We start from the raw sequence: 15362 nt of genomic DNA, 5'->3' as shown, positions 1-15362 counted from the left end.
CTGAAATACTGGCACTCCCAAATGAGTGGTGTTGAAAAAAAAGTAAATACTAACATGCTACATCTTTCATCAGAACAGGATTTGAAGCATCACTAGGTGGACCAATTCCAGCTTTGTTTTCTGCGCTGACACGAAATTCGTAGGTGTTTCCTTCTTGCAGTCCTGTTACTTTGCATCTGAGATCTGAAACTGGCGTCTTTGTTGCTCTCACCCATCGCAAGCTTTTCTTTTCTCTCCTTTCGATATGATATCCTGTGATTTCACTACCACCATCATCAGCTGGTCTTTTCCAACTGACGGTGGCGGTGTTTTTAGTGACATTTGATACTTCTGGTTTTTCAGGAGGGCCAGGGGGACCTGAAAAAGAAGCAAACTTATGAGAAATCCATGCTTTCATAAACTGTGCTGCAAATGTTAACATGTCAGTTCCCTTAGATGCTCTACGTACCAAATCTGTCCACCATTTTGACAGGTTCAGACTGTACTGGTTCTCCCTTCCCATACTGGTTTACAGCCGAGACCCGGAAGAGGTACTCATTTCCTTGGATAAGTTTGGTGGCCACATGCCTGCAAGACTGAATATCTTCAGCAACCACTGTCCACAAAAGTCGACTGGTTTCTCTCTTTTCAAGAACATAGGACTTAATTGGTGAGCCGCCATCCTCCAATGGAGGTGTCCATGTGAGTGTTGCTTTTTCAGCAGAAACATTACTGATTTCAATGGGACCTGGGGGACCAGGTACATCGAGGACTGTTACCTTCACATGTTCCTCCTTTGTGCCAAAATGATTGGTAGCAGTAATGGTATATTCACCAGCATCTTTTCTAGTGGCATACTTGACAGTAAGCATGGAAGATGTTGGGGTCGAAGATATCTGAACAATATCTGATGGTCTCATGTCTTTTCCTGCCCTAGACCAACTCGACTTTGGAAGGGGCTTGCCAAGAATGCTAATGGCACTCAAAACAATGGTATCTCCTGCTTTAATTGTCAGCCCATCTTTTATTGTGGGATCAAGGACAATGGTTGGTGCCTCTGCAAAGAAAAAAAAAATACATTTTAATCAGCAAAGGAAGGAGGCTTAATTTGCTTTTTTTTATGTGCATAAAAAAGTAAAATAGACCCACCATATTCATCCTTGCAAATAATGGTTCCTGTACTTTCTGATGGAGCACTGATAGCACCTGCTGTATTCTTCGCTCTAACTCTGAATTCATACTTTCCACCTTCAACAAGGTCAGTTACAGTAAAGGCACAATCTGGGACATTAACATGGTTGGCTTTTGTCCAAGATTTAGAGGGTAGATCCCGCTTCTCCACTATATATCCAGTCAACTTATGACCACCATCATATTTGGGTTCAGTCCAAATGAGGGTCACTGAATTCCTTGTTACATTAATAACCTCAGGTTTGCCAGGAGGATCTAAAACAAAGCAAAAAAGCCAGTCAAATACCAATGTTTTTTTTCACGCAGAAAACACACCTGGGCTTTTCTTTGTATAATGACTTACCAATTGGATCAAGTGCCACCACTGGCTCTGATGGCAGGCTCGGCTTGCCTACTCCTGCTAAATTGATTGCCATGACTCGGAATTCGTACTCAAGACCTTCAGTCAATCCTGTCACTTTGAAGTCTTTCATCCTAATAGGAGTCTTGTTAGCTCTCTTCCACAAAAGGCTGTTTCTTTCCTTGAACTCAATATGATACCCTACAAAAAAAAGACCCGGTGAATTTGTCAATCCAGGTAGAAAATACAAATGCCAGTCTGGTTTTTAAGTACATGTTTTTGCCCGAATGGTTTATAGGTGGACATAATATGGAATAAATAGTCATTCTTGTTAGTATCTATACTTTTATTTCCTAGGCACTTTTTTTTTTTCTCTTGGAATATGTGTATTTATTGCACCTTCTGTTGAAAAATTCTAACTTAGAAAAAGAGATATCACTACAAAAGCCTTTTTAACTATTAGGAGATTTTCATTGAAATCAAGTATTAGCTTAACTAATGCTTAATGTACTGAAAGGAAAAAAACCATTCCTGTATGTGCAGGTAGTGCTATAAATAAGGAGCATACATTCAGCTTGTTTTTCAGGGAGGACGATTTGGAAGAAACATTAATGTAAAAGCTGTAGGAGAAGAGCAAATGAAATACCTGTAATTGGAGAGCCACCAGTTTTCCTGGGGTCAGTCCAAGTTAGAGATACCGAATCATGTCTGACATCCACGATATTGGGAGGTGGGGGAGCATCAGGCACATCTAGGAAAAAGTAGATGATGCAAGAGTTATACTAGGGAACTTTTTTCAAAAACATGTTTTGTTTTGTGTTTTCTGACTCTGAGACACTCACCAAATGGATGTTTAGCAACAATTGGCTCTGATTTCAGGCCTTCTCCTACACCATATTTATTTTCAGCACTGACCCTGAAGGTGTATTCCATGCCCTCATGAAGTCTGGTTACTCTAAAGGTGGTTTTCTGGACAGCTGAGGCACAGGTCACCCACTTGTTGTTTACAGAATCTCTCTTCTCTAGGATATAGTTGGTGATTTCAGAACCTCCGTCATCCTTTGGAGGACCCCACTTTAAGGTCATGGCTTCTGCTGTGACTTCATCAAATTTGATTGGTCCCGTGGGGATGCCAGGCTTGCCAACAACTTTTATAGAAAGAGTTCCTTCCTTGGTGCCGGCAACGTTCTTCAGTGTGATTGTGTATTTTCCAGCATCAGATTTTTGGCAATCATGTACCACAAGAGTTGTGTTAACTGCAGTTGACTCAACACTGACTCTTGTGTCAGTTGGTAGAGGATCTTCCCCTTTCTTCCAGGATACTGATGGAGCTGGCTTGCCTTTTATGGGGATCTTCAGACGGAAGTTGCTGTTTTCTTTAGCCAAGTAGCACAAATCAGGTATGTCCTTTAAGTCAAGGTCAGGAGCCACTGTAAAACAGCAGAGATAAATTATTGTCATTTTTCAGACCAGGCAATTAAATTTTTTCAGATTATTATAATTTTTAAAGGATTTTTAGATAAGCCTGTGAGTAGGGCTCAAGAGTGCACTTTTGATGGCAATAAAGGGAAAATGAAGATGCGTGGCTAAAGGCTTACCAATATCATCCTTTGCCACAGCAGTGATTTCACTTGGGGTTCCTTCTCCATTTTCATTCTCAGCACTCACTCTGAAGGTATATTCCTTGCCTTCAGTCAAATCTTTTGCGGCGTACTGTAAGCTTAATGATTTCATAACATGTTGCCACTTATTGTCTTCAGTCAGGATACCTACTACATATCCGGTAATTCGGCTGCCACCATCACTGCGAGGCTTTTTCCAGGCTATGCTACAAGATGACTTAGTTACAGATATCACTTTCAGGTCCACAACTGGTCCAGGAGTTTCTAAAGCAAAGGAGAAATGGTAGGTTTAAGCACCAGATAACCAAGGTAAGAGGTCACTCAAAATGATGGGGTAGTAGCTCATTTGCTTACCAGAAGCTTTGACAGCATCTCGTGTTTCACCAGGATCGCCGATGCCATACTCATTTTCAGCAAACACCCTGAAGAAGTAGGATTTTCCCTCCTCCAAGTTAGACACTCGGAAGCTTGTTTTTGAGCACTCAGTCGTCACCGTAGACCAGGACTTCCTCTCTGCGTCACGTTTTTCCACCACATAGTTTATGATGGGACTTCCGCCATCAATAATGGGAGGATCCCAGGTAATATAAGCAGAATCTTTGGATATTTCCTTAACAGTGACATTGACAGGTGGCCCGGGAGTATCTGGACAAATCATGGACAAATAAGAAATGAATATGTAAAAAATACATAAACTACATTTTTAACATAGGATTGTTTTCTTCAAATAGACTTACCAAGCACTTTCACTACAATGGTATATTCCTTTTTACCGCAGCTGTTCTCCAGAGTCAAGATATATTTTCCTGCATCATATTTGTTCACATTTTCACAGCGCAAGAAAGTGTCAAAGTCTGTTGATTTTATGTCAAGTCCAATCCTTTCTCTTAGATTGACGTTTGGTTTAGACCAAGTTATCTTTGGAGGTGGACGTCCTTTTACTGGTACATACAATCTCATTGTAACTCCAGCACGTAATATGAGTGTTTTCCTCAAATCAGCATCGAGCTCTCCCTCAGGTGGGACTGTTTAAAATAATAATTTAATGGTCAAATATATTTCCAAGGACTAACCTTACCACTCTTAAATTAGTTTCTTTTTCAGAACTGATTTCTAGGTCTCTAAAAAATTCTTAGTATGATCCTCAAAACTTTTGTCAACTATTTCAACACTCTGTAGTGATTGTTGATCTTTCTATATTCTAATATCCTGTAGGCTAAACCCAAGTTTTCCCTGAAGGATCTGTACCTTCTCTCCTCCTCCTCTCACAAACCTTCCATACTCTCAAACTCTCTCTATTAAACGTAGATAATTGATTTTTTTTTTTTAAAGAAAAGGATTTTTTATTTATTCATTTGAGACAGAGAGATACAGAGAGAGAGAGAGTAGGAGCAGTGGGGAGAGGCAGAGGGAGAGGGAGAAGCAGACTCCCCGCTGAGCAGGGAGCCTGATGTGAGGCTCCATCCCAGGACCTGGAGATCATGACCTGAGCCGAAGGCAGACGCTTAACGACTGAGCCACCCAGGCGCCCCTAGATAATTGATTCTTGGCTCTCTTCCATTCTTGTTTTTCTTTTCTATGTTCAGTGAAGCTCTCTGATGTATAATCTCTCTCTTTATTTCATATGGGAAGAAAAATATATAGGGGGTGAAGTATTACACCAAGTAATTCAAAATAAAGGGAGAAATGGTTATGGGAAATAAGCAAATAGAAAAATGGTGAGAAGGGAAATTAGGATGGACAGCCTATAATTACATACTTATGAAGAAGGATGGATTAGAAGATAAAAAAAAAAGCCCATTAGAATGACAAATAGCTCACTACTTAGTTAAAAAAAGACTATTTTCAGAATAAAATTCCTATGTTCCATATTCTTCTTTTGAAGACATGAATTCTCATGTAAATATGAAAAGCTTTTCAAAGCCACAGATCAGCGTGCATTCCATTTGGTCTGTGTAGGATATCATAAAGTACCAACCCAGTCTCCATTACAATGTACTCCTGGAGCTACCAACTCTAATGCTCATAAATAAACAAATCTACATAAGGGGGTTCTATACTGCCTTTTATAATATGCCTGATGAGAAAAACTCTATTTCTCCTGATAATACTTACTTAAGATGTCCTTGGGACGGTGTTTGTCTGGCACATCACTGGGGTCGCTGTATCCAATCTTATTAACAGCATACACGCGGAACTGATATTCTGTGTCTTCCATTAGGCCAGTAACCTCAAAGCGGGTTTTCTGTAGCTTCTCTGGTAAATTGCACCTCACCCAGTTATCAGAGTCAGCTCGTTTTACTTCAACAAGGTAGCCAATGATAGGGCTACCACCGTCATAGGCTGGCTTGCCCCAAGATAGACTCACAGAGCTACGGGTCGTATCGTATACTTTAGGAAAAGCTGGTGGGCCAGGAGGATCTGAGGATAAATAACAGAAAAATTTCATTAAAATCTCATTCTTGGTTGTTCAGGGTTGATTATAACATAAGATATGGGACTCTTCCATGAAAACTTACACAGAGGGTCCTGGGCATAAGCAGCTTTGGATGCATCACTGGGTTTCCCTGGTCCGGCCTTATTTATAGCTGTAACTCGGAACTCATATTCAGTGCCTTCTTGGAGACCTGTTGCTTTTATTGTTCTTTCTATAACAGGTTTTCTGTTGACTTTAGTCCAGTTAACTGCCTGGGTTTCTCGCTTTTCAACCAAATAGCCAGTGATGGGTGAGCCGCCATCATCTGCTGGTGGTTTCCAGCTTACCGTCATGTGATCTTTGGTTATGTTGCTAATAACAGGAGGATCACAGCGCCCGGGTGGGTCTGCAGAGATTGATTGAAAAGTTAATATGCCAGTCTAAAAGGTAACCTTTAAAAAGTCAAATGAAAAACTCAAGGAAAATGTTCCTACCATATGGGTTTTTAGCAATCGCTGGTTCAGTGAAGATTGGATCGCCCACACCATATTTATTCTCAGCACAAATTCGGAACTGATATTCATGGCCCTCTATGAGTTTCTCCACACTGCAGCTGGTGATGGGCACTGTAGCCGAGACTTGTGCCCAGTTGGGTCTGCTTGTTTCACGTTTGTCAATAACATAGTTGGTGATTTCTGAGCCTCCATCTTCAAGAGGAGGTTCCCAAGAAAGCATTGCACGATCTGCATACATTTTGTTGATTTTAACAGATGCTGGAGGACCCGGTTTATCTGAAAGAATAAGAAAGATAAGTGAAGTTTTCCACTAACACATGTGAAATGGGGAATGAGTAGACTACGGGTCTGGAGACCTGACTGCAGTCTTTATGTTGTCATTAACTTCCTGTAGGACCTTGGAAAGTACATAATTTTTCAGAATCTTAATTTCCTTATATGTAAAATATGTAACTGGAATATATGACTTCTAATGCTCTTTTCAGCCTAAAAATGCCATTACCCCATGATGAGAATAATTCTCTGATTACAAACGATACATCATTATGTATCTTTTCTCACATATGATTTTGTAAATTCTATTACCTCACATCAACCGAAGTAAAATATGAAATTCTAAATAAGCACTATAGTTACCTAACACTTTAAGCTTAATGGTGGCTGATTTGGAACCACTTGAATTTTCAGCAGTAATGGTATAGTCGCCCGAGTCCTTTCGGTTCACACTGAACAGCTCCAGGGTGCATAGGTTCCGCTTCATGGCCATCTTTATGCCTTCTGCTGGTTTCAATAGTGTGCCCTCCTTCTTCCAAGAGACGGTTGGCATTGGTTTACCAAAAACAGTAGCATCCAGGCAAACATTAGTTCCAGCTTTCACGGTAAGCAAAGATTTCATAGCCACACTCAGTTCTATCCTGGGAGGAACTGGGAAGAAAGAAGATCAGGATTTAATGTAAGCAAAGCTATATTATGTCATTCTTGTTAATAAAAGTAGGAAATTCATAGGCTCGGTCTCTTTCGAGATGGGATTTTTACAAGTAACATTTATTATAAAAGAATATAGGTTTAGGGGCATCTGGGTGGCTTAGTCGGTTAAGCATCCGATTCTTGATTTCGGCTCAGGTTGTGATCTTGGGGTCGTGAGATCAAGCGCCGCATCAGGCTCCGTGCTCAGCGAGGAGTCTCCTTGAGATTCTCTCTCTCCCTCTGCCCCTCCCCCTGCTTGCACTCTTTCTCTCTCTCTAAATAAATCTTAAAAAAGAATATAGGTTTAATATAGGAGTTTGATAATGCTGAAAGTATAAAGAAAAAAGTAAATTATCTTCCATAATTCCAACATCCTTAAATTTTCACTATTATCATTTGGTGCATTTCCTTGTCATCTTTCTGTGCCTATGTATGGTTGAAATTACATGGTCCTCACAGTTTTGTATCTGTTTTTTTAGTTTAACATGTTATTAAGATTTTCCATAATCATAATTTTTAGTTGTCTGTATACAAAATACTTATCATTTTACTTGTTTTTTTCCTCCCTTGATATATATTTTGTTTTTCATTAGGAGAAATATACATCATGAGTACTTTCTGTTGAGTATTATAGGCAAAGGTGGAATCTTACCATTTTCTGCCTGGATGGTCACTGGATCAGAAGGTTCAGAGGGCTGGCTAATGTTTATTGCAGTCTTGGCAATTGCTCTAAATTGATACTGAGCATTCTCTTCCAAGCCAGTGACTGTATACTCTTCCTGGGGAATCTGGTGAGGTGAGGTATTGCACCGTACCCACTTATCACCAGGAAGTTTGCAAGCTTCTACAAAGTAGCCAATAATTTTGCTGCCTCCATCATGTTTTGGACGAGCCCAGATGAGGGATACAGTACTCTTGGAAACATCAATAACTTCAGGCTTTCCAGGAGGATCTGAAACCAAAAGAGGTATTCTCAGCATTTATCTTAACAGCAGAAGTTATAAACTTCCATATTTCACATCATCACCCAGAAATATTCAGAATCTCTCTGAATAGAAGTAATAATCCTCAGAGACCCTGAGATTTAAATATGCTACTGTAATATTAACAAAAATTACTCACCAATTGGCATTCTTGCAGTTACGTATTCTGTTGGTTTGCTGGGTGGGCTGGATCCAGCTTTGTTTAGTGCGTAGATTCTGAATGAATACTCAAGACCTTCTACAAGGCCAGCACAAGGATATTCAGTTGACCGGACAGGGGTATCATTAGCTTTCACCCAGAGCAAACTGTTTCTTTCCTTGCGTTCAATCAGATAACCGGTAATGGGACTCCCTCCATCACTGTCTGGTCTGTCCCATGCCACAAATATGCAGTCTTTGTTGACTTTAGTGACCCGTGCGTTCTTCGGTTCACTAGGAACACCTAGAGAGGAAGACAAGGGAAACGTCAGGTTTTTTTCTTAAGTAACAGACTGGAAAGAAAACAAAATTTTTTTTTTCTCCCTGAAAGAAACCTACCAAATGGGAACTTAGCCAGCATCTTTGGAGATGTGAGAGGCTCTGAAATGCCAAATCGATTTTCAGCACGGACCCGGAAGATATACTCCTGGCCTGGGATCAGTTTTCCAACTCTGCAGGAAGTTTTTGTCACTGAGGCGAGTGCTGTCACCCAGTCACCTCGGCTCACGTCACATTTCTCCACTATGTAATTGGTGATGTTACTGCCTCCATCCTCCAGAGGAATGTGCCATGACAGGGAGCAAGCATCAGCGTCTATGTCAGAAATGTCAAACGGAGGCTGAGGGGGCCCAGGAGCATCTGCATAAACCAAGAGAAAGAAATATAAGAACAGGGATTTAATAGGAAAAAAATGTTTCTGATCTTCATATTTAGATAGCCATTTGTCTAATGCTTAACCTACCCATGACGATAATTTTGACTTTCTGAGTGTCTGTCCCGGAACTGTTCTCCGCGGTGAGGCTGTAGTACCCACTGTCTTTCCTAGTAACATCTTTTATGATCAGGATTGAAGAGGCGTCTGCTTTATGCACTGCCAGGTGGCTGGAAGTGACAACGTCATCTTCTCCTTTCTTCCATTTACAGATTGGATGAGGCTTTCCATACACATGGGCTTCAACTCGGAGTTTCTTCCCAGCTTTAATAGTAATTTGCTCTGGCATAAGGATCTTTGGAGGCACTAAAAGTAAAACGGAAATTCATTACATTTGTCAGGAGGATGGATCTCCTCTGGTGGGGAACTCTACTGGTGTTTCTCAAACTGTGGGTGGCAACCCATTAATGGCTTCAAATTCATGTTTGCCATACAGCCAATATTTTTAAAAAATAAGATTGAACCAAATAGAAAATATGAGAGTCCAGTCTGGATGTGAGAAGAAAATTCTAATGAACTTTTATCATGTGATAAAAGGAGACAGTGACCACTTACACAGCTGTTCTTTGGCTTCATACACTCCTTCAGCTTCCCTTGGCAAACTGACTCCAACAGCGTTTCTGGCTGCTACTCTAAATTTATACTTCTTTCCTTCCTTTAGGCCAGTGACAACAAGGCTGAGATCTTTAACCACCGAGTATTCTGTCCAGCGATCTGCAGGCTGCTCCTCTTCTCTGTAACTAATGATGTAGCCATTGATTTTAGCGCCTCCATCACGCAGGGGAGGTAGCCAGGCTAATGCAGCACTGTTCTTGGTCATTTCAGTAACTTCTAGTTTCCTTGGGGGATCTGGCTCGCCTAGAAGAAAAATGTGATTTAGAAAAACTGTCCAGGTACACTAATCCAAACTCTTTGTTACTCTACCTAAATGTTTGAGTGTGCCACTTGCTTGGAAGCATCCGGAAACTGGAGCTCAGTATGTTGAATGTGAAAAGTACAAGATGGGGCAGATTAAAACACTCTTCAGTGAGTGAGTTAGAGATTTATTTGGGCTGTTTGGGTTTCTACAAATTAAAGCCCTTTTGGTGTGGCAGATGAACATGTTTCAGTATCTTGACCTTGCTCAGGGAGGAGGCTGGAGTTAAAAGGAGGAAAAAGGACAGTGCTTACTCAGAGGATCTGATGCAAGCACTGGTTTGGGGACGTCAGCTGGCACGCCAGGGCCATATTCATTGACAGCAGTGACTCTGAAGAAGTACTCATTCCCAGGGATGAGGTTGGTGACTTGGAAGCTCGTTTTCTTGACTTCCGGGGTAACTGTTGACCACGTCTTTCTCTCTGCCTCACGCTTCTCCACGATATAATGTGTCACTTGGCTCCCACCGTCATTCTCAGGAGGGGCCCAGGAAATGTGGCATGACGTTTTAGTGACATCTGAAACTTTTAAATCAGTCACAGGTCCGGGAGTATCTGTAAAGAACCACAAAAGCAGATATATGTGTCTCCTCAGCCTTTTTAACTGATGTGTTTCTGAAGGGGAAGGAGGAGCTTGTTAGCAACCCACCTAATACTCTGACATTCACAAACACGGCCTTTTCTCCTGCTGGGTTCACAAGTGTCAAGGAATATTTTCCCGAGTCGTCACGGGTGGAATTGGGGATGACAAGGAAGGCCATAGTGTCAACCAGATCAACTTGTCCTTTTCTGACCACGTTGTCAATACCCACTCTTCGCCAAGTGACTTTAGGAGCTGGTCTTCCTCTCACTATGGCAAATAGTCGGATAGGGCATCCCGCCCTCACTGTGACAAGTTTTCTCATGCTGGCATCCAAATCAATCTCCGGAGGTTCTGCAAATGACATGAAAACCATTAGTTGACTCTTCAGAACGTGGGGAAATCATGGGAGAAGTGTGGAGTGAATGAATCCTAGGATAAAACAGGGTCTCACCTAGGATTTCTTTAGGCTTAATAGCATCCTTTAGTTCTGCAGGGCGCCCAATGCCAGCTTGGTTTTGGGCACACACCCTGAACTCATATTCCTGGTTTTCATCCAAGCTGGTAACAGTGAACTCCATGCGAACAAGTTGTGCTGCAGCATTGCACCTTTTCCAGCCTTCATCAGGTGATGCATCTTCTCGCTTTGGTCTCATTTCCACAACATATCCAATTATTGGCGCGCCACCATCATACACTGGTTTTCCCCATCCAAGAGTTATGGAACTTTTGGTTGTGTCGACCACTTTGAGATTGGTTGGTGGACCAGGTGGTTCTGAAAATAATAAATATATAAGAATGAATTTACCTGTCAATAACTCCTCCTGGTGATATTCTAATGTGTAGTTTATTTTATAAAGTAGTCCATTCTCAGTTAATCAAAGATAGGACATTCAACTTCTCAGTCACTGAGTCCTTATTTTCCTTCATAAATTTAGAATCTACTGTTGTTTGTCCACTTTAGGTGATTTGGTAAAAGATCTATTTGGAAAAATACTGGCTAAAGTTTTGATGGCATGGACTTAACTTATTTGTCTAACACCTCTGTGCTCGAGATTAAGAATTGGTGTGATATCAGAAAAAGCAAGAACATCATACCTATGGGGTCTTTTGCCACCACTGGCCTTGAGGGCAAGCTTGGTTCGCCAATTCCAATTTCATTTTCTGCCTTGACACGGAACTGATATTCATGTCCTGGGAGGAGGTTCTGTACTTTGAGACGTCTCTCGGGGATTGCACTCTTGTTAACAGGGACCCATCGTACTGAATGTTTTTCCTTTTTCTCCAAAAAGTATCCTGTGATGGATTTTCCACCATCATATTCAGGTGGATTCCACACCACAGTCATCTCTTCTTTGCTTACTTTGGTGACTTCTGGGGGATCCGGGCGACCAGGTCTATCATATTTGGTTTTTGCAATGACTGGTTTACTTTCCGTTGGAGGCCCTGTGCCTATTTTATTTTCTGCACGGACTCTGAAAATATATTCATTTCCTTCTATGAGACGTGTTACTGTAGCACCCGGTGTTAAGACATTAGCAGAATAGGTAGACCAAACCATTCTCTTACTCTCACATTTTTCTAGAATATAATTTTGGATTTCACAGCCACCGTCATCCTCCGGTGGATCCCAGCGAATAGTACAGCGATCACTGGACACATCAACAATTTTCAGATTTCTTACAGGACCAGGCTTATCTAAAACATTGACAGTGGCATAGGCCACAAAACTGCCAGCCGTGTTAGTTGCTGTAATTACATATTTACCGCCATCACTTCGCTTTGCTTTAGAAAGCGAAAATTTGGATGAATCAGCACTGGTATCAATCTTGACCCTTGGTGATCTTGTTAAGTCCGTAGCATCTTTGTCCTTGGTCCATAAAACTTCTGGGAATGGTTTGCCTCTAACACCTGCCTCAAGTCTAATGGTGTCCCCTGCTTTAACCGTTAGCACACCACTTAATTTCAGATCAAGTACTGGTTTCTGTAAGTCTTCCTTCACAACAACTTCCTCTGTCTTCACCCAGTCACTTTCCCCACCTTCATTCTTTGTTTGCACCCTGAACTCATAAATCTGGTTTTCAACACATCTGTCAACCATGTATTGGGTTTCTTTAATGCTTCCTTTATGTACTCTTTCCCATTCATCAGAGCCCTTCAGCCTCCTCTCAACATGATAGGACAGATTTGGGCTACCACCATCATAATCAGGCCGCCGCCACTTGAGATAGACAAATGTCTTTCCTTTATCTGCAATGTGAAGGTTTTCGGGCTCACCTGGTCTATCAATAGGGTTAATAGCCAGAATTGGAGTTTTTGTTTCAATGGTTGGGCCAACACCTACTTTATTCTCTGCACAAACTCGGAAATAGTATTCATTGTTGGCTAAGAGGTTGGCCTTAATTAATCGCTTAGTGGCATCTGAAGCAACAATTGACCAGCCTTTCTGGTTTGGTTTGCGATATTCCACTATGAAATTTGTTATTTCTGAGCCACCGTTATCTAGTGGGTTTTCCCAAGAAATTGTACAGTTCTCTTTGGTTACATTGCTAACCCTTAAATTCTGGCAAGGCCCAGGTCTGTCAAGAACATTAACAATGGCAGCACCTTGGGCATGCCCACTGGTATTCTTAGCTGAGATAATATACTTGCCATGATCAGTTCTAACAGCTTCTTTAATTTGTAACTCAACACGAGGTAGATCATGAATTATGTCAACCCGCTTTTCTCGGACCAATACTTTGCCTTCCTTGGACCAAGTTATGTCTGGATCAGGTCTGCCTCTGACTCGAGCAAGAATGCGGATAGTTTGGCCCACTCTAACGGTAATAACATCACGACAAGTGACATCAAGTTCTACTTCTGGAGGGTGAAGGATGTCTTTTGCAATCACAGATTCTGCTAGTTCTCTTGGCTCTCCCTCTCCCACAATATTAGCTGCCTTTATACGGAATCTGTACTCATTTCCTTCAATTAGTCCAGGTACCCTAAAGGCACACTGCCTAATGAGTTCATCTTTATTAATCCTATTCCACTGTGTTGTACCAGGTTTCTGACATTCCACTACGTAGCCTAGAATGGGGCTACCACCATCACTGAGAGGCTTTGTCCACACCAAGTCAGCTGTTTCTTTGGTCTTGTCTTTCAGTTTAGGATTAATAGGTGGTCCAGGTGGTTTGATGGGCCGGCAAGCTTTTATTGGGTCAGAACTTGGCGATGGATTGCTTAGTCCTGCAAGATTTTCAGCAAAAACCCTAAACTCGTATGTATTTCCTTCATACAGTCCAGTCACTCTAAACTTCAGGTCAGCTATGGGTGTTTTGTTGACTCTCACCCATTTGCCAGTCACTTCTCGACGTTCCACATAGTAACCAGTTATTGGACTGCCACCATCAGATTTTGGCAGAGTCCAAGACACTGTTGCAGCATTTTCAGTAATGTCAGTAACCACTGGTTTACCAGGAGGAGATGGAGGACTAAACTTATGTTTAGCAACGGTAGGTACGGAGTCAAGGGGAGGACCAACACCCATCTTATTCTCTGCTCTGACTCGGAAAATATATTCACAGCCTTTTTGCAGATGTGGGATTTTCAGCTTTGTCTTACTGCTTCCTGATGAGACAACACCCCATGTGCCTTTCCTTGTATCTTGTTTCTCAACAATGTAATTTATCACAGGGCTTCCTCCATCATCCTTAGGTGGCTGCCATGAAATAGTCATATATTCAGGGGTAACATCCAGAATATTAATAGGACCTGTTGGCGGACCAGGAACATCAAGAACAGTAAGATGTACAGCTAGTGTTTTGGTGCCAGCTGCATTGGAAACTGTGATTTGGTATTCCCCAGTGTCTCTCCTTAAGCAGTTCTTAATGGTAAGTACTGATGAGAAGCTGTCAGTTTCAACTGTGTAGTGTTCATCTGTTTTGATCTCACTCCCATCGGTTGTCCACTTGGCAGTGGGAATGGGTACACCTCTTATGATGGCAGGGAACCTGACTGTAGTTCCAGCTTTTACCACAAGGCCTTCAATTAATTTCACATCTAGCTCCACGGATGGAGGCACTGGAAAGTGAACATGAGAAAATTAGATGTTGATTTTCACAGTATGAATAGTCACAATATGAATTTTAAAAAGAAAGAAAATAATAATGGCAGTCCAAAATTTACCTAGTTTTTCTTGACATTCTATTGGGATAGTTGTGTCAGGGAGACTAAGACCCACAATATTTTCAGCTTTTACACGGAATCTATAGGTCTTCCCTTGTTGCAGTCCGGTAACAACACACTCTAAGTTTGTCACAGTCTTGAACTTAATCCAGTCTTCGGTGCCCTCTTCTTGATACTCGACCAAATATCCAGTGATTGGAGAGCCACCATCACGATCAGGCTTATTCCAAACAAGGGAGACTTCAGTCTTGTCGACATCTACATGGTGTAAGTTTTTGGGTGGCCCTGGGGGATCTTTTCAAAAGAAGAAGTTATGATGAATGAATAATATTCTCAAAGACAGTCAGAGAAAACCTTTGTATCCAGAGAAAGCAACTTACGTAGAGGATCCAGAGCCTTGATGGGTTTAGGTGTTTCAACAAAAGGACCTCGTCCGTACTGGTTCTCGGCAGCTACCCGGAAGAGATACTGATTGCCTTCAGTAAGGTGTTTAGCCATGTGACTCTTTTTCTTGGATGTAGCTGAAAGAGGTGACCACTGGGCGCTGGCAACATCTCTCCTCTCAACCACATAATTTGTAATAACAGAACCACCATCATCCAGTGGTTCCTTCCAAGTAAGGTAACAAGAATCTTTCCTAATTTCACTGACTTCCAGATCTCTAGGTGGCCCCGGCTTATCTGAAAGTGTTAAATAATGAAGTTATAATAAGTGATTTAACCCAGTAACAGCTCAAAATGTATCAAAATTTATTTTTCAATATGTTATTACATTA

At 41.5% G+C, this 15362-nt stretch overlaps 1 protein-coding gene across 1 annotated transcript in view; it reads right to left on the bottom strand.

Moving 5' to 3' along the window:
- The window catches only part of TTN (titin), a 269983-nt gene that overhangs the window by 50467 nt on the left and 204154 nt on the right, over positions 1-15362 (bottom strand). Inside the window, exons 256-279 of the mRNA XM_032407124.1 lie at positions 14968-15267; positions 14588-14881; positions 11516-14482; positions 10872-11192; positions 10487-10771; positions 10093-10392; positions 9478-9780; positions 8953-9228; positions 8550-8849; positions 8152-8454; positions 7682-7981; positions 6700-6987; positions 6043-6339; positions 5652-5954; positions 5248-5553; positions 3870-4157; positions 3487-3777; positions 3109-3396; positions 2353-2940; positions 2157-2261; positions 1514-1711; positions 1129-1425; positions 449-1036; positions 55-357 (exon numbers count right to left, since the gene is read on the bottom strand). Of these exons, the coding sequence (XP_032263015.1) occupies positions 55-357; positions 449-1036; positions 1129-1425; positions 1514-1711; positions 2157-2261; positions 2353-2940; positions 3109-3396; positions 3487-3777; positions 3870-4157; positions 5248-5553; positions 5652-5954; positions 6043-6339; positions 6700-6987; positions 7682-7981; positions 8152-8454; positions 8550-8849; positions 8953-9228; positions 9478-9780; positions 10093-10392; positions 10487-10771; positions 10872-11192; positions 11516-14482; positions 14588-14881; positions 14968-15267 (10089 nt within the window). The remainder of the gene's footprint in view (positions 1-54; positions 358-448; positions 1037-1128; positions 1426-1513; positions 1712-2156; positions 2262-2352; positions 2941-3108; positions 3397-3486; positions 3778-3869; positions 4158-5247; positions 5554-5651; positions 5955-6042; positions 6340-6699; positions 6988-7681; positions 7982-8151; positions 8455-8549; positions 8850-8952; positions 9229-9477; positions 9781-10092; positions 10393-10486; positions 10772-10871; positions 11193-11515; positions 14483-14587; positions 14882-14967; positions 15268-15362) is intronic.

Source organism: Phoca vitulina, unplaced genomic scaffold (assembly GCF_004348235.1).
Source record: "Phoca vitulina isolate PV1807 unplaced genomic scaffold, GSC_HSeal_1.0 scaffold1, whole genome shotgun sequence".
Taxonomy (NCBI): Eukaryota; Metazoa; Chordata; class Mammalia; order Carnivora; family Phocidae; genus Phoca; species Phoca vitulina.
Note: the sequence above shows the minus strand (reverse complement) of the source record. Positions and strands in the feature narration are given on the sequence as shown.